At 43.1% G+C, this 18,368-nt stretch overlaps 1 protein-coding gene across 1 annotated transcript in view; it reads left to right on the top strand.

The window, feature by feature from the left end:
* Nucleotides 1-3,069: 3,069 nt before the first annotated feature.
* Nucleotides 3,070-18,368, top strand: part of LOC120941242 (b(0,+)-type amino acid transporter 1-like) — a 73,271-nt gene continuing 57,972 nt past the window's right edge. The window contains exon 1 of the mRNA XM_040354552.1: nucleotides 3,070-3,795. Within this exon, the coding sequence (XP_040210486.1) occupies nucleotides 3,102-3,795 (694 nt within the window). The 5' untranslated portion in view covers nucleotides 3,070-3,101. The remainder of the gene's footprint in view (nucleotides 3,796-18,368) is intronic.

Here is an 18,368-nt window from a genome sequence, read left to right as displayed (position 1 = left end):
ATTTAACAAATTGTGAATGGGAGCAAAATAACTCTCCCATTCCCCACTAACTTTAGCGTAGTGCCCATACTGAAAGTAAGGGGGCACTACAGAAATATACTGCATTAAACATGGACTAATGCTATGAAATTGATGGCATTAAACCTGCACTAACACAATGCAATATACTGCGGTAAATTTGCACTAACACACTGAAATATACTACACTAAAATATTGCATATGCTCCCAAATGTATGAAAACAGTAGACTGTGCACGAAGCAAGGTCCATAAAGACATAGATGAGCGAGTTTGGGGTGGAGGAACTTGACTGGCCTGCACAGAGTCCGGACCTCAACCCGATAGAACACCTTTGGGATGAATTAGAGACTAGACTGTGAGCCAGACCTTCTCGTCACACTCCACACACTCCTAAACCGTGTGCAGGGCCGTCTTTAATATGGTTTGGGCCCTGGGCAAACATTTTTTTTGGGCCCCCCTCCACCTTATTTTGGGCCTGGTTGGTTCACATGTATGTTTTGGCGGTCCTCATTTGTGCAGGTACAGCAGCCCATTGATTTGTTTCCTGCAGAAAAAAGGTGCATTCAGCATTTTAAAAATACAGTTGCCTTGAAATCCATTCTGCTTTTGCACCATGCTACTTACCTGCAGTTCTTGCACACACAAACGCACTGTGTTTTTAAAAGCGTGACCTAAACGTCTAAAAATGCAGCAAGTTTGACAGTGCGGGAACTGCAGATAAGTCACAGCAGACAGCAGAATGGACAGACAGTGCTGTATTTCAGTGCTTGATGGGCATAGGCATTCCGTGTGCGCAGCCTATTACATGAGGCATGCGCTTTTCTTTGCAGGAAACGCAGGCATGGCGGCCCATTCAAATGAATGGGCTGCTGTACCTGCGCAAATGTGAGCCGCCAAAACACATACATGTGAACCAGCCAGGCCCAAAATAAGCCCATCAAGCAGTTAAATACAGACAGTAATGCCATGTGCTCTGAGGCCTTACTCAGCCTGGACTGCTGGTCTGGTCTGTGATTTAAAGAGTTCCTCTATTTTACACATGGCATGGCATGGGGTCCCATGGTGCTAAAGCAGAATGGACAGACCATGCTGTGACCCCATGCCATGTGTAAAATAGAGGAACTTTTTAAAACACTGACCAGACCTGCAGTGAATCATCAAATATTATAAAGACTTTGGGCACACTCTACAGAAAACTTCTATTTACAATATAGATTAGCAAACAGTGACATACCTTGAGGAGCAGGACATGTAGAAGTCAGCCTCGGGAAGAGCAAACTGGGGATGTTATAAAATCACATTCTAATTCACTTTTATATATAAGCAGCACCCAGTGGCAGGAAGGGAGAAGTGCATGTCTAAAGGGAAGCCAGGAGTGCTGTACATTTTAAAACACTGGGAAGGGAAGCAGTGCTGTCACTGGCTGCGTGCCGCTGATGATTTTCAGCCTGATTTGTGGGTAGCACAGGGGCTTAACGGGAGGCAGGGCCGCCATCAGGAATTATGGGGCCACTTACACAGCTTCAGGCATGGGCCCCCTGGAGCAGAGAACCGGGATGGGGGATGCTGCCGCCTGAAATTGAGAAGCAGGGGGGGGGGGGGGCTGCCGCGAATTTAGGCCCTTTACAAAAAAAGAAATAAAGAAAGAAATAAAGAAAAATATATATAAAAAAAGGGGTGTAGCCATCCGGGGCCCTGGGGACCTCTGGGCCCTTTAATAAAAAGAAAAAAAGAAATAAAAAATATATATAAAATATATATTTTAAAAAGGGGGTTGCCATCTGGGGCCCTGGGGACCTCTGGGCCCTTTAATATATATTTTTTAAATAAAAATAAATTAAAAAAAAAAGGGGGTTGCCATCCGGGACCTTTGGGCCCTTTAATAAAAAATAAAAAATAAATATATAAAAAAGAAACATTTATAAAAAAAGGGGTGTAGCCATCCAGGGCCCTGGGGACCTCTGGGCCCTTTAATAAAAAAAAAATAAAAAAAAATATATAAACAAAAATAAAAAAATAAACATTTATAAAAAAAAATAAAGGGTGTTTGCCACATGGGGCCCTGGGGACCTCTGAGCCCTTTAATATATATATATATATAAGAAATAAAAAGAAAATATATAAAAAAAAGGTTTTTTATAAAAAAAAAAGGGGGGGTTGCCATCCGGGGCCCTGGGGACCTCTGGGTCCTTTAATAATAATAATAATATATATAAAAGAAATATATAAAAAAAAAATTTTTTAGAAAAAAAGGGGGGTTGTCATCCAGGGCCCTGGGGAACTACGGGCCCCTGGGGACCCCCAGACCTCTAAAAAAAAAAATTGTCCCTTTAATAAAAAATAAAATATATTAAATTTAAATTTTTTTAAAAATAAATTAAAAAAGGGGGGTTTCCATCTGGGGGCCTCCGGGCCCCTGAGGACCCCTAAAAAAAAATGCCCCTCCGGACCCCTAAAAAAAAATATATTTTTTTTTCAAAGGGGGTTGCTTTGGGCCCCCAACAGTGACAGGGCCCAGGGCACCTGCCCCATTTGCCCTGCGGTAAAGACGGCCCTGACCGTGTGGACAGCCTTCCCAGAAGATTTGAAGCTGTTATAGCTGCAAAGGGTGGGCCAACTCAATGTAAAACCCTATGGACTAAGACTGGGATGCCATTAAAGTTCATGTGTGTGTAAAGGCAGGGGTCCCAATACTTTTGACAACAACTTTTGACAAAAGTGTGTACTGTAATACTGGTAATGAAGAAAAATGTTACGCTTGTGTAAGTAGCGTAAAAGTGCGTAATCATTCACAAGTTTACACAGGGTCTTTATGAAACATTTTGCTCTGGATCTTTTTGTCAACGAGTACAAACATCAATAAATTCTTACTTCCCTGGGAAACTGGCCTAATACAATAAATGATACATGGCTAGTGTGTTACATTGATAAAATGATCATACCTGCTTACAGTATGCGATGAGCAAAGTACAGGGTAAATGTTATTGTTTAAACACTAGGATTGCAAAATTAGATGTGCCGTGCCAATATAAACACTACAGATGCAGTTATATTGAGAGTAACAGAAGCCTGCAAGGGACAATGGATGAGCAATTGAACACAGAGGAGCAGAAGATTGTCCTGAAAAGAACTATTGGATTCTTCAGTGCCGTTAATTTTATCTTTGCGGTCATCTTGGGCACTGGAATTTTTGTCTCACCGGGGGCCGTCTTGCTCCTCTCACAGCAAAATGTTGGAGTTTCACTGGTGATATGGACAGTGTGTGGGATAATATCAATAATTGGAGCGCTGTGTTATGCTGAATTGGGAACTACCTTTCCATCATCCGGTGGGGAATTTTATTATATTAAAAGAGGCCTGGGCCCCCTACCTGCATTCATTTTTTTATGGAGCTCCGTTATTTTCCTCAGGCCAGCAATCATAACTGTCCAAGCACTGATGTTCGCAGAATACACTACGCAGCCATTTTTCCAAGGATGCCCTTCACCAGAAGCTGTCAAAAAAGTCACAGCTATCGCCGTGATTTTAATTGTAGGTATCATTAACTGTATGAGCACAAAATGGATTATTGTAGCACAGAATGTTTTCACAGTGCTGAAGATGGCTGCTCTCAGTGCCATTGCCTTATGTGGACTCGTCCAGTTGGGAATGGGCAAGACACAAAACTTTCACAGAGCATTCGAGGGAAATGTCCCTAACATATCACAGATCGGAGAAGCCTTTTACCAGGGCATGTTTGCATATGGAGGCTGGAATGTTCTTAATTATGTTGTGGGTACGTATTTGCTGTTTAAAATGTTTTACTCTCACCATCATTGGTTTTACTCTCACCATCATTTGTTCTGAGAAGTTCATTGTTGGCTTAGTGGATAGGATATTACCGCGCTACCAAAGAGGAGGGAAGGGGGGGAGGGTTTAGGAGGGGGAGGGAAAAGAAAAGGGGGGAGGGGAAGAGAAAGATAGAAAGGGAATACTGCTGCAACACTGAAGGTGTATCAAACCCAAAAATGTTGTAATAAATAAGTAGTGCTGCGCTGTGTGATAGGGTAGATGAATTAAAGCGGAGGTTCGCCGGTAAAATGCTGTTTTTACCCTTAGATGGATGCTCATTTAGTCTAGGGGAATCGGCTAGTTGTTTTAAAATCCGAGCATTACTTACCTTTTTAGAGATCTTCTCCGCCACTTCTGGGTATGGGCTGCGGGACTGGGCGTTCCTTCTTGATTGACAGTCTTCCGACAGGCTTCTGAAGGGCTTCCGACAGTCGCATCCATCGCGTCACGATTTTCCGAAAGTAGCCGAACGTCGGTGCGCAGGCACAGTATAGAGCCGCACCGACGTTCGGCTTCTTTCAGCTACTAGTGACGCGATGGATGCGATCGTCGGAAGCCTTTCGGAAGCCTGTCGGAAGACTGTCAATCAAGAAGGAACGCCCAGTCCCGAAGACCCATACCCGGAAGTGGCGGAGAAGATCGCCCTCTACAACGGTAAGTAATGCTCGGATTTTAAAACAACTAGCCGATTCCCCTAGACTAAGGCCGGGTACTCACGACCAAACATGTATGGTGAAAGCGGTCCGTCGGACCGTTTCCACCATACATGTCTGCCAGAGGGCTTCTGTACGATGGTTGTACACACCATCGTACAGAAGTCCGCGCGTAAACAATACGCGGGGCGTGTCCGCGGTGTCGCCGCGTCGATGACGCGGTGTCGCCGCGACAATGACGCGGCGACGTGGGCGGCCCGCCTTTAAAATGCTTCCACGCATGCGTCGAAGTCATTCGACGCATGCGAGGGACGGCGGGCGCCTGGACATGTACGGTAGGTCTGTACTGACGACCGTACATGTCCGAGCGGGCAGAATTCCAGCGGACTGTTTTAAAACAAGTCCAGGAATATTTGTCTGCTGGGAAAAGGCCCGGCGGGCAAATGTTTGCTGGAATTCGGCCCGCTCGCGCCCACACACGACCAAACATGTCTGCTGAAACTGGCCTGCGGGCCAGTTTCAGCAGACATGTTTGCTCGTGAGTATGGGGCCTTAATGAGCATCCATCTAAGGGTAAAAGAGCAAAAAACAGCATTTATGGGTGAACTCCCGCTTTAAAGAAAAGACAGTTGCTCTATCTAATATGTGAACATCAAAAAATATTACTCGCTGATATTGGTGATACAAATGACATCCAATCAAAAATACAAAAATACAAAGTGCTCAGTGATATTGAAGCATGCACTGCTATATATTAGCAAAAATAAAGCAACACACATAAGTGATAATAAGAAATCGCATCAGTGTCCATGCAGAAAAACAGCAAAAACCAATGCCGTTTAAAAGATCAAAATATGAAAGGAACAATCAACAATAAAGTGCTGGTGCTTATGCCGAAATATTCAGCGTGAAGGTGGTGCAGAGAAGGAATTCCAATATCCTTTTGAAGTTTTAGTGAGGGTGTCCCCTTACCTTACTGCTGTAAGGTAACAGCATGTATATTTTAGCCAACGGTGTTCCAGTCGTTTCAGAATGTTGTGTGTCCCAGTGAACTCTAATCTCTCTCTGTGGATAAAGTCCCCCTCAGGAGTCACGTCCAATGGACAACAATGACCCTCACCTAGGGAGGGAAAAAGCGCCAATATTGCAGTATCGTTTAAACGTTTTTAATAATAAAGGCATACATTATGGTACTCACATGGATGCAATAAAAACAGGCATAAAAACAAGTGGCGAGTTCGCAAGCGTCACCTCCAGTACCTCTTAGTAGACTCTGGACTCTTATGCGTATTCGTCACGACACGTGACTTCTTCAGGAGTGGTGAGAGGTACATTAGGGATTCATTATATAGTATAGTATGGTGGGAATTCATCCAACCAGACGGTCGCCATTTTCCAAACAGGCAAGCTCCAGGAAGTGGATATATGAACAACTAACTTAGTCTCAGCCAGTTTGACACAGTATCCCAAGGCAGTATAAATTATTGGAATAGAATTAAGGTAATTGGTAAATAATTAAATGGGAGGGGAGGGAAGAAGAAGGACCGGATATGACGTATGTGGACCGTATAATGACAATTAGCATATCTCAAACTGCACATACGCGTAGAATATATTAAAAAGGGGGAATGTGTAGATAGAATATGTGTATAAGAGATAAAGGAACATGTATAAACCACTATACAGTGCTCATACACATGTACTTCCTTAAATTAGAAGAGAGGAAATTAAAAGATGACTAAAGGTAAAAAGATTAGAAATCACTGAGGAAACAATTAAGATCGAAGTCTATATTCAAGCCCCGAGGTGCAAAAGTGTCAAGGGTAAAAATCCAATGGGATTCAAGCTGGCTCAATGTCCTAACTTTATGGCTACCTCGCCAATGTCTCACATAGGGCTCTATACCCCAGAACTTCAACTGTGTGGGATCTTTATTATGATGAGTGGCAAAATGTCTTGATACACTATGTTTATCGAAGCATTTGAGAATGTTTTGAACATGTTCTTTTATTCGTATTCGCAACAATCTTTTTGTCCGACCTATATATTGCAGTCCGCAGCAACATTCAAGAGCATACTCCGACCCCTCTGTGTTACAGCAGATGAATTCTTTGATTTCATATGAGTCTCCTGTGCTCGTTGAAGTGAAATCTTTCTTCTTCTCATTAGGTCTGTGTGTTCTCAAACATGCAAAACACTGTTTACACAGAAAAAACACTTTCCAAGTGAAAAAAGCCACTCTTAGGGGGATCAGGGACACTTTTTACAATTGTATCCCTTATTGTAGGGGCCCTTTTATACAAAAACTTGGGGAGAGGGGGGAGAACATTTCCGCCGCATTGCTCAGGACGCGGTGCGCATGCCCGGCAGCCGCAATGTCCGCCCGGCACCCGCGTTTGCCCGCAATCACAGCAGGACCATGGATCTGTGTGTGTAAACACACAGATCCATGTCCTGTCAGCGGTGAGGAGACTGATGTGTGTTCCCAGTACAGAGGAACACACATCGGTCTCCTCCCCTTGTGAGTCCCCCTCCCCCTACAGTTAGAACACACTTTAGGGAACATATTTTACCCCTTCAGCGCCCCTAGTGTTAACCCCTTCCCTGCCAGTCACATTTACACAGTAATCAGTGCAGTTTTATAGCACTAATCGCTGTGTAAATGTGAATGGTCCCAAAAACGCGTCAAAAGTGTCCGATATATCCGCCGCAATGTCACGGTTGCAATAAAAAAATCGCAGATCGCCGCCATTACTAGTAAAAAAAAAAAAATGCCATAATTCTATTCCCTATTTTGTAGATGCTAGAACTTTTGCGCAAACTGATCAAATACGCTTATTGCAATTTTTTTTTTTGCTAAAAATATGTAGAAGAATACGTATCGGCCTAAACTCAGGGAAAAAAATGACGGCCACAGCGTGCACCCCAATTGCCAGAATTGCCATCAATGCAGCCCATCGGTGTCCATCAGTGCAGCCCATCGGTGCCCATCAGCGCCCACCAGTGCAGCCTCATCAGTGTACATCAATGAACGAGAAAAATTACACGTTTGCCAAATTGTATAACAAAATATAAAGAAATATAAAAAAAAAAATCAAAAAAAAAATCTGTATTTTTTTTTTAACAAAAAATAAAAAACGCAGAGGTGATCAAATACCACCAAAAGAAAGCTCCATTTGTGGGAAAACAATTATAAAAATGTAATTTAGGTACAGTGTTGTGCATCAGCACTGAAAGCTAAAAATTAGTCTGGGTAGGAGGGGGGGTTTAAGTGCCCAGTAAGTAAGTGGTTAATGACTGTAGAAAAAAATGTCTACAGCCAAAAACAGCTGCTGTAAAAACGTAAAAAAAATGTCCAGTGTGCATGAGGCCTTAAAGTGAACGTGTGCCCATTTGGGGGTGATCTTGGCAGCAAGAATTAGAACTTAAATATAAAAGATTACAGAAGAGATTGGATGTATTTTTTATGCTGTTATTTATTTGGACTTTGTGGCTTAATTGAACTTTATTCATGAACCTATAGCACAGTGGCTATATTGTTTTTTTGCACTATTTTTATATTAACTTGTTTTATGAATTTATTGCACAGCTGATATATTAATCTTTAATGATACATACAGGTGAAACTCGAAAAACTAGAATATGGTGCAAAAGTTCATTTATTTCACGAATGCAACCTAAAAGGTGAAACTAATATATGAGAGAGACTCATTACATGCAAAGCAAGATAGTTCAAGCCGTGATTTGTCATAATTGTGATGATTATGGCTTACAGCTCATGAAAACCCCAAATCCACAATCTCAGAAAATTTGAATATTACATGCAATCAAACAAGGATTGTACATAGAACAATATCGGACCTTTGAAAAGTAGAAGCATGCATATGTACTCAGTACTTGGTTTGGGCCCCTTTTGCAGCAATTACTGCCTCAATGCGGCGTAGCATGGAAGCTTCAATAGCGGCCTTCAGCTCTTCTGCATTGTTCGGTCTCATGTCTCTCATCTTTCTCTTGGCAATGCCCCATAGATTCTCTATGGGGTTCAGGTCAGGCGAGTTTGCTGGCCAATCAAGCACACTAATCCCACGGTCATTGAACCTTGTTATGTGCTTTTGGCAGTGTGGGCAGGTGCCAAGCTCTTCTGGAAAATGAAGTCAGCATTCCCATAGAGCTTGTACTTTTTGTTGTATATACCGAAGGAGGATATGTTAAAATATGTAAAGACAATTTATTTTTTGTGTCTGTTTTCTTTATTCCTTTCCCTGTATAAAGGGAAAAAAAAAAGTTGAAAAATAAAGAAATTATAAAAAAAAAAGAGCTTGTCTGCGAAAAGGAAGCATGAAGTGCTCCAAAATCTCCTGGTAGACGGCTGCGGTGACCCCGGACTTAATGAAGCACAGTGGACCAACACCAGCAGATGACATGGCTCCCCAAATCAACACAGACTGTGGAAACTTCACACTGGACTTCAAGCATCTCGCAGTGTGTGTCTCTCCATTCTTCCTCCATACTCCGGCTCCTTGGTTTCCAAATGAGATGCAAAATTTGCTCTCATCAGAAAAGAGGACTTTGGATCACCGAGCACCAGACCAGGTGTGTTTTTCTTTAGCCCATTTAAGACGCTTCTGATGTTGGTTGTTGTTCAGGAGGCTTGACAAGAGGAATACGGCATTTGAAGCCCATGTCCAGGATCCGTCTGTGTGTGGTGGCTCTTGATGCACTGACTCCAGCCTCAGTCCACTCCTTGTGAAAGTCCCCAACACTTTTGAATGACCTTTGCCTGACAATCCTCTCAAGGCTGCGGTCATGCCTTCTGCTTGTGCACCTTTTTCTTGCACACTTTTCCCTTCCACATAACTTTCTAATAATGTGTTTTGATACAGCACTTTGGGAACATCCAAATTCTTTTGGAATTACCTTTTGAGGCTTTCCCTCCTTATGGGGGATGTCCGTGATGGTTTTCTGCACAGCTGTCAGGTCAGCAGTCTTTCCCATGATTGTGATTCCTACTGAACCCGACTGAGAGATCATTTAAAGGCTCAGGAACCCTTTGCAGGTGTTATGGATTAATTAGCTGATTAGAGTGGGACACTTTAAGCCTAGAATATTACACCTTTTCACAATATTCAAATTTTCTGAGATTGTGGATTTGGGGTTTTCATGAGCTGTAAGCCATAATCATCACAATTATGACAAATCACGGCTTGAACTATCTGGTTTTGCATAAGTCTATCTCATATATTAGTTTCACCTTTTAAGTTGCATTAGAGAAATAAATACGATATTCAAATTTTTCGATTTTCACCTGTATATGAATTATTCCAAGGGTTTTTAGAAATACAATATCACAAATGATGTTCTTATAATTTATTGTATACATATATTCATAGAATAGAGTGGCACTCTTTTTTTTAGAGAAAAATAGGACAAGTTTGACCCATTGTGCTACCAGCTTTTCATTAGGAGGTCATGATTAGAAGGTAGTGCTTGAGCATAGAATGTTTGTTATATAGATTGTGTTGTCAAAAACACCTTAAAGGAGAACTCTAGTGAAATAGTTGGAGACTTCTCAACAATCAAAAATGCAGAGACAGTTGGCACTTTATACATGTAAGGCAATGTATACAAGTATATATATTATACACTTGCCAAAATATTACTCAGGCCAAATCAAAACGAAATCTAAATCATAACCCGTTAAAAATCTATTCTATATTTACTGTTGTTAGATAACGACTACATACATACAATTGAAAAAAAAAACTTTCGTATACCACGTTGTATTACGTTAAATACTGTATTTGAGTAAATTAACATAATTTATAAGTGTATGATGTATTATGTAATGAATAGACCGAACAGTACCTATGATATCTACTAATATGATTACAGAGATAATCTACATGTCTACAGTAACTGAATGTCTTTAGATGCCCAGGTAATAATAACTCACGCTGGTTCTGCATTGGTCACAAAGTGCGCTAAAAGAACCACTTCTACAGGCATGTGTAATTTGCTCTAAAAAACAAGCACCGCAAGGTGTCTGTGTGTAATTATCAGTCTATAAAATATCTGCCCTGTGCTCCTGGCGAACCCACAGGAAAAGTTCCTAGAACATCTGACTTTGGCCAATGTGTTAATCCAATGCACTGCATTTCTGCTGACTCCTAAAGAGTATGAGTTGGCCTAACACATGCTAGAGATAGAGCTCCAAGCTGGAACTAAAGCTTGTTCCTATCCCAGTGTGTCCCCAGTGTGTGCTACTGAATAAAGACCAGGCTCGTGTTAAAGCTCATGCTGTCTGCTTATACTTCATGTTAAATGTTTTTATGGTACCAGAAGGGGGTCAGAAGAGTCATGTCAGCAAACAAGCATCACAAAGAACATCCCTTCCTTGGATTTGGAATCAGGGAATGTATCTGAAAACTGGTCACAATGGAGGGAGCTAGTAGAGCGTGGGCTATATTCAGGTAGGGGCACGCAATGTTACGGCGGCGTAGCGTATTGTATTTACGCTACGCCTCCGTAAGTTAGAGAGGCAAGTGCTGTATTCACAAAGCACTTGCCTTCTAAGTTACGGCGGCGTAGCGTAAATGGGGCCGGCGTAAGCGCGCGTAATTCAAATGTGGATGAGGGGGCGTGTTTTATGTTAATTCTTGGTGACCCGACGCGATTGACGTTTTTTACGAACGGCGCATGCGCCGTCCATGTACATATCCCAGTGTGCATTGCTCCAAAGTACGCCGCAAGGACGTATTGGTTTCGCCGTGAACGTAAATTACATCCAGCCCTATTCGCAAACAACTTACGCAAACAACGTAAAAAATTCAAAATTCGACGCGGGAACGACGTCCATACTTAACATTGCGTACGCCTCAGAAGCAGGAGCAACGTTACGCTGGAAAAGCCTTACGCAAACTAAGTAAAAAAATTCCGCCGGGCGCAAGTAGGTTTGTGAATCGGCGTATCTAGGTCATTTGCATATTCTATGCTGAAATCTACGGAAGCGCCCCTATCGGCCAGCTATACGCCGGCGTATTCAAGTTACGTCGGCAGAGGAAGCCTATTTTTTAAACGTATCTGCCTTTGGGAATCGGCGTAAAGATACTACGGCGCAGATTTGAAATTACGGCGGCGTATCTGGAGATACGCCGCCGTATGTTGTTACTGAATCTAGCCCCTTGGGTTTGCAGGACCAGATGCAGACAAATGGTCTGATCAGCAGAAAGCAGCTCACTTTCTGATATGTATGGGACAAAAAGGACGTGATGTGTGCAGAGCCTGGCAAGCAAGTGGGTTGATCACTGCAGAGGACAGAAAGAAAACAGAGGTACTGTTTGCAAAGTTTGAAGTATACTGCAACCCAAGGAGAAACTCCACAGTGCAAAGGAAACTGTTTTATGAGAGGAAGCAGTGTGGAGGTGAGTCTGTGGATGAATGGGTGACACAGCTGCGCTTGCTTGCCAAAGACTGTGCTTTCTATGACGCTGGATATATGATAAAAGACTGCATTCTGATGGGCAGTTAAGCCATAAGGATTGCCAGAGCATATGAAATGTCAAGAAAGGACATGCAGGTACTGGAAGGCTCCAGATTAATGCTATAGAAAATCACAGCAGCAGATATGGGCAAGAAAGAACACACAAAGGAATAAAGAGCACCTATGGCACTGGGACAAGTAACAGCTCAGAGGATCATAAACATGAAAAGGCAAAAACTGTATTTTGATAAATCTACAAAGTCCTTTCGCCCACTATCTGTTGGGCAAGGTGTGCAACACAGAGTCACTGGGTATACATGGGAACATGCTAGAATTGTCAAAGAAGCCAATTCACCAAAATCATATATAATCGAGACCAAGTGTGGACAGAAACTGAGACGGAACAGGCGTCATCTTCATCCAGACACTGCTGCGGATACATCATTAGAGGAACCGAATGACAATGGAGATAAAGAACAAGTCCATGATGGCACAGAAGTCCTAAACACGGATATTGAGTCTACTGAGGATACTGAGGACAGCATAAATGTATCAGCATACGATAACGCTGGGAGTGACTCTCAACTGCACACCAATCCTACGGATGATGAGTCAGCGGTTACTTTCTCTCGCTATGGTCGAGCTTTAAACCAAAGATATGAAGGGACTTTGTCTCATATTAAATGTTTTATACTTGAGAGGGAAGATGTGATGATGTGTATGCTTTATGTATAATTCAAGTTCAATTGTTATGCCTAGTTCCTTATGCATGTTAGGAAACAGTTAACAGTTTTTGGTCATGTGATCTGGGGGCGGGGAGCTGTGGTTAGTTCCAAGATGGATGCTACTGAATAAAGACCAGACTCGTGTTCAAGCTCATGCTGTCTGCTTATACTTAAATCTTTACAGTGTCTATGAGGCAAATATCACCTTCATATTAACCCCCTTAGCGGTATCCCAGAGCGTGACTCGGGTGGTTTTTCCATGTTAGGATCGGTATCCCCGAGTCGCGCTCGGGGTAGATGTGCAGAGCGTGCAGCGGCGCGGCTTACCTTTCGCAGCATCCACAGACAGGGAATTACTTACCTTGTCCCTGGATCCTGCGATGCATCCCTGCTGTGTGAGCGAGCGGGTGCTCGCTCGATTCACAGTGTCCCCGTGTGCCATTCCCTACGACGTTACGACGCACGGGGGCGGAGAACAGCGCCAAATTCAAAAAAGTAAATAAACACAATACATACAGTATACTGTAATCTTACAGATTACAGTACTGTATGTAAAAAATACACACCCCCCTTGTCCCTAGTGGTCTGCCCAGTGCCCTACATGTTCTTTTATATAATAAAAACTGTTCTTTCTGCCTGCAAACTGTAGATTGTCCATTGCAACCAAAAAGTGTCCCTTTATGTCAAAAATGGTTTTAGATCAGCTAGAAAACAGCGATAATAAATTATAATCACTTGCAGAATTGTGCGATAGCGATTTGTGGGGAAATTCGTCATAAAAAAATTAAAGTAATGACAGCGACAATTCTGCAACTGAGCACATTTCAGTGATTTTGAGTTGATTACATTGTTGAATAATTTTTATTATAATTATATTATTATTTGTTATAATTATTTATAATTATTTATTATATTATAATTTATAATTTTGTTTTTTAAAAAAAATCATACCCGGGATGCCTACTAGACTCTTGTTTGGTCAGATTTAAATGAGTTATTCCTAAGAATTGCAGGCCTACAGTATAAAACGCCTAATTTCCTTGCAAAATAATTGTACCGCTTTTGGTACGTAATTCCAGACAGAATCATACCGCCAGGGAGGTTAAAGCGGTGGTTCACCCTAATTGACAACTTTTCCTGTTTCAAACCAGCTTCCATAGTACGCTCTGCATCCCTTTTTTTTTTTTTTTTAATCGGCCTCCTTACCTTTGAACGAGGGCCTTTAGTGAGCTGTCACTCACTTTTCCCCGCGGGAGTGGGCGTGGCTTTCAATCCCCCACCAGCGCTATGTCTCCTGGGAGTTAGTCCTGAGAATCCCAGGAGACGCGCCGTGTTAGAAAATCCTGCGATATCTCGCGGGTCACGTGACTAGTAACTTGTCTGCTAGTCACAGCGGGGAGTGTCCTTTTCAGGACGCTGCCGGCCGTTGTCCTAGCAACGGCGCAGTGTTGACGGCGCTGCTCGCCGTCACACTGTGCGTGCGCCTGATACATTCACCGCATCCCGGAAGGGCTTCAGGAGGGCTTCAGAGTGCCCGCAGTCAAGATGGCAATGTCCATCATCGATTTTTATAAGATATTCTTTTGGGGGAAATCGTCTTGGTAGCGGCTGCAAGTAGGAGACTGGTGAGTACAATTTTCGTTGTACCATCAGTGTTACAAAAACTTCTTAAAAAAAAAAACGTTTTCCCGCGGAACTCCCGCTTTAAGCTTTAAAAACATTTTTCACCGGGCTGTAAATCTTCGTGGTGCGAAGATTACAGACAGGTGAGATGTAATCCCCATGGCAAGAAGGCAGAAAGAGTACAGACCCCCTTCCATGTTGATACCAGAACTAGCAGCTCATAAGTTCCTCAAGGTGTAGTGTCCTTCAACTATAACCAGTGCCCCAATGCTGGCAAGGGGACGATTGTGTACCACATTCCTGCAAATAGTTGGCTGCCCCTTATCTTTCAGCAGTCCTTTGGATCCATAACTACATCGCTGTGTTGGTAGGTATGAAACAGTAACAAAATAAAATGTGCCCAGTGGCTAAACATGGGGTGCTGTTCTGGAAAGAACAGTTGGTAGGTGAAGGCAGTGTCAGAGAGAATTTAATATATAGTTTTATGGGGAACACTATGACTAAGGCCCCGTACACACGACCGAGGAACGCGACGTGCCAAACACATCGAGTTCCTCGTCGAGTTCAGTGTGAAAGCCGCCGAGGAACTCGGCGGGCCGACTTTTGCCATTGAACAACGAGGAAATAGAGAACATGTTCTCTATTTCCTCGCCGAGGTCCTCGTCGGCTTCCTCGGCCGAAAGTGTACACACGGCCAGGTTTCTCGGCAGAATTCAGCTCTGAACCGAGTTTCTGGCTGAATTCTGCCGAGAAACTCGGTCGTGTGTACGGGGCCTCAGGAAATGCCAAAAAAATGATGTCATGATCCCCTGTAACCTCGGTTACAACAGATTTTTATTTCCTTTGAATTTTATTTTGTATAGAGGATTGTAAATGGGAAATCTTGGCACGTGAAGAGGCTGATTACTTAGTACTTTGGTCCTTACGGACACTTAAACTAGTGTTAATCATACTTGGAGTGCTTTTATGCCTTTCTTATCTTTTACCAGTTAGTAGTACATTTTGTTACATATAATGCTTGCCTGTGTTAATGTTAATGAGATGCAAATGAAAAATGCAATAATCATTTCCTTCACACCGCTCCAGTAATGTTAACATGGCCTAATAATGTGCCAGGCCAGCATGATGCTTTTTATTTGAGCCAAATTCATTTACATCATTCTGCAGACCATTAAATACTAATGCGCATAAATAGAATGGCTTACAATGCAAGGTGTAGTGGAACAAGAGGGCCAAATGACTCAGTAGCTTTGTAATCAGACATGCAAGAAACATTTATAGAAATAAAACTAAAAGAGTTATACATTACAACCAGAGCTTCATGTTCATTTTCAAACCTGAACTTTAAAAATTGAATTTCCATAAATGAGTTATTAGGTTAATGTGAGCCACAAGTTATGCCTCGTACACACGATCAGTTTTCCCGACAAGAAAAGTGTGATGTGAGCTTTTTGTCAGGAATTCCGACCGTGTATATGCTCCACCACACTTTTTCTGTGAGAATTCCTGCCAAGAAAAGATTGAGAGCAAGATCTAAATTTTCGTGACAGGAAAAATTCTTATCGGGAATCACGGTCGTCTGTATTCAATTACGACGCGGGAAAAAAAACGTGCATGCTCAGAATCAAGCAGAAGAGCCAAACTGCTTATTGAACTTCATTGATCTTGGATCGTCGTACGTGTTGTACGTCACCGCGTTCTTGACGTTCGGAATTTCAGACAAAAATTTTGTGACCGTGTGTATGCCAGACAAGTTTGAGCCGTTTTCCTGCTGGAAAAAAGACATGGTTTTCCTGTCAGAAAAACTCATCGTGTGTACAGGGCATAACAGTTTTCTTAAGGGAGTTGTAAAGGAAAAACATGTTTCACCTTAATGCAATCTATGCATTAAGGTGAAAAAACATCTGATGGTGCCGGCTACCCCCCCCCCCGAGCCCCCATTATACTTTCCTGACCCCTTGAAAGTCCCTCGCTCGGTCCCGAGATCCTCTTCACCGCTCAGCCTGGCCGCTGATTGGCTAGAGCGGATGGATTGAGAGCAGAGCAGATATTGGCTGGCGCTGCTGTCAATCACATCCAGTGACGCGGCGCGCCGAGGGGCGGCGCAGAGTGATACAGTGAGCGGCTATGGGAGCGCGCCCGCAAGGACTCATCACCATGCAAGCTCTCTCGCATGAATGTGATGAATTCTTGCGGGGAAAACAAGAGACAGCCGCCGAGGGACCCCAGAAGATGTGGATTGGGGCCACTCTGTGCAAAACGAACTGCACAGTGGAGATAAGAATAACATGTTTGTTATTTTAAAGATTTTTGTTTTCCTTTAGTGACCCTTTTAGTGAAAATTGTGCCATGTTTATGGTTTTTGCCCACCAGGGATGATAGTAGGCAGTTCCTTTGCCTTATAACTAGGGCCCATGTGCATGATAGTAACACGAATAAACCAGACAAATATAACACTGGGATGATTGTTTCTGACAGCATCAAAGTTATTGTTTTAATGGCAGGATTTTGAATATACTTGCTTCTCTAGCATTGAGTCCCTAAGTGACCTGCCCTTAACTGGACCCAACCGCTCACTTAGGCAGCCCATAGACGGTGCAACTTTCTGTCCTGCAATCACGCATTGCAGGAAAGAAATTTGCATGATTTCCCCATCAACACAAACAGTGTCGACAGGTAAATTCCTCCTGGCGGCCAATTGTCTTCTCCCATCAGGGATAGGTGGGGGAGCCTGTACCCACTGGGAGAAGACAGTGATTATCGCTAGTGGATATAGCAGCCACTTTGCGATAATCAGAAGTGAATCCAGCAGGCTGGTTGTACCCAAGTTGCCAGCACCCCAACCACTTCCTCACTGCCAGCACCCCAATCACTTCCTCACTGCCAGCACCCCAACCCTACTCCCCATATTTTGCCTCTGCCTGCTACTTCCACATGTTGGCAGAAGACAGGAAATAGCCTTCAGTACAAAATAATGGTAACTGGCAGTCTGATGAACCCCAGACTGTGTGTAGAGAATGGGAGAGTAGTACAGAACACAGTACCACCCTCATTTTGCTGGAAAAAGTCAGGTTTATGTCTCACGTCAGTTTAACCAGCCATGCTTCAGCTAGTTTAAGCCACATTTGACTGAAGCAAAGACATCAAATTCAATACATCATAAACAGTATTAAAAGTGGTATTGAGGTTAATTTGTTTTTCTAAAATCCAATAAAAATAACATAATGCACTGCTATATTCCTATAGTGTCCCGAGTGAATCTCTGTAATGTCTGCGCTCCCCACTCTGTACTACAACTCTATGTGTAGCCATTCAGAGCGCAAACAGCATGAGAGGGACACAGAGCTGCTTTCAATGACTGCTGTGGAGGAGGAATAGGAGAGGTTTGGCTTTTACTCTGTGTCACTCTTGTGCTGGCTGTGTGTGCGGTGCTCTGAACAGCTGTACACATATAGGTGGATTCAGAGACGTTTACGCCGGCGTATCAGTAGATACGCCGTCGTAACTCTGAATCTACGCCGTCGTAAATTTAAGCGTATTCTGGAAACCAGATACACTTAAATTAGGCTAAGATACGAGCGGCGTAAGTCTCCTACGCCGTCGTATCTTAGGGTGCATATTTACGCTCGCCGCTAGGTGGCGCTTCCGTTGAGTTTGGCGTAGAATATGCAAATGACTAGATACGCCGATTTAGAAATGTACGTGCGCCCGTCGCAATTAGTTATGCCGTTTATGCTAGAGATACGCTGGCGTAAAGATAAAGCTGCTCCCTAGGTGGCGCAGCCCATGCAAGGTATGGACGTCGGAACAGGCCTATCTTTTTATGTCGTTTGCGTAAGTGGTACGCGAATCGGGCTGGACGTAATTTACGTTCACGTCGAAACGGCGTACTTTGGAGCAATGCACACTGGGATATGTCCACGGACGGCGCATGCGCCGTTCGTTAAAAACGTGAATTACGTCAGGTCACCAGTCATTAACATAAAACACGCCCCCTGTTCCACATTTGAATTAGGCACGCTTAGGCCGGCCCATT

Source organism: Rana temporaria, chromosome 5 (genome assembly GCF_905171775.1).
Source record: "Rana temporaria chromosome 5, aRanTem1.1, whole genome shotgun sequence".
NCBI classification, from domain to species: Eukaryota; Metazoa; Chordata; class Amphibia; order Anura; family Ranidae; genus Rana; species Rana temporaria.
This window is presented reverse-complemented; position numbering and strand designations above follow the sequence as displayed.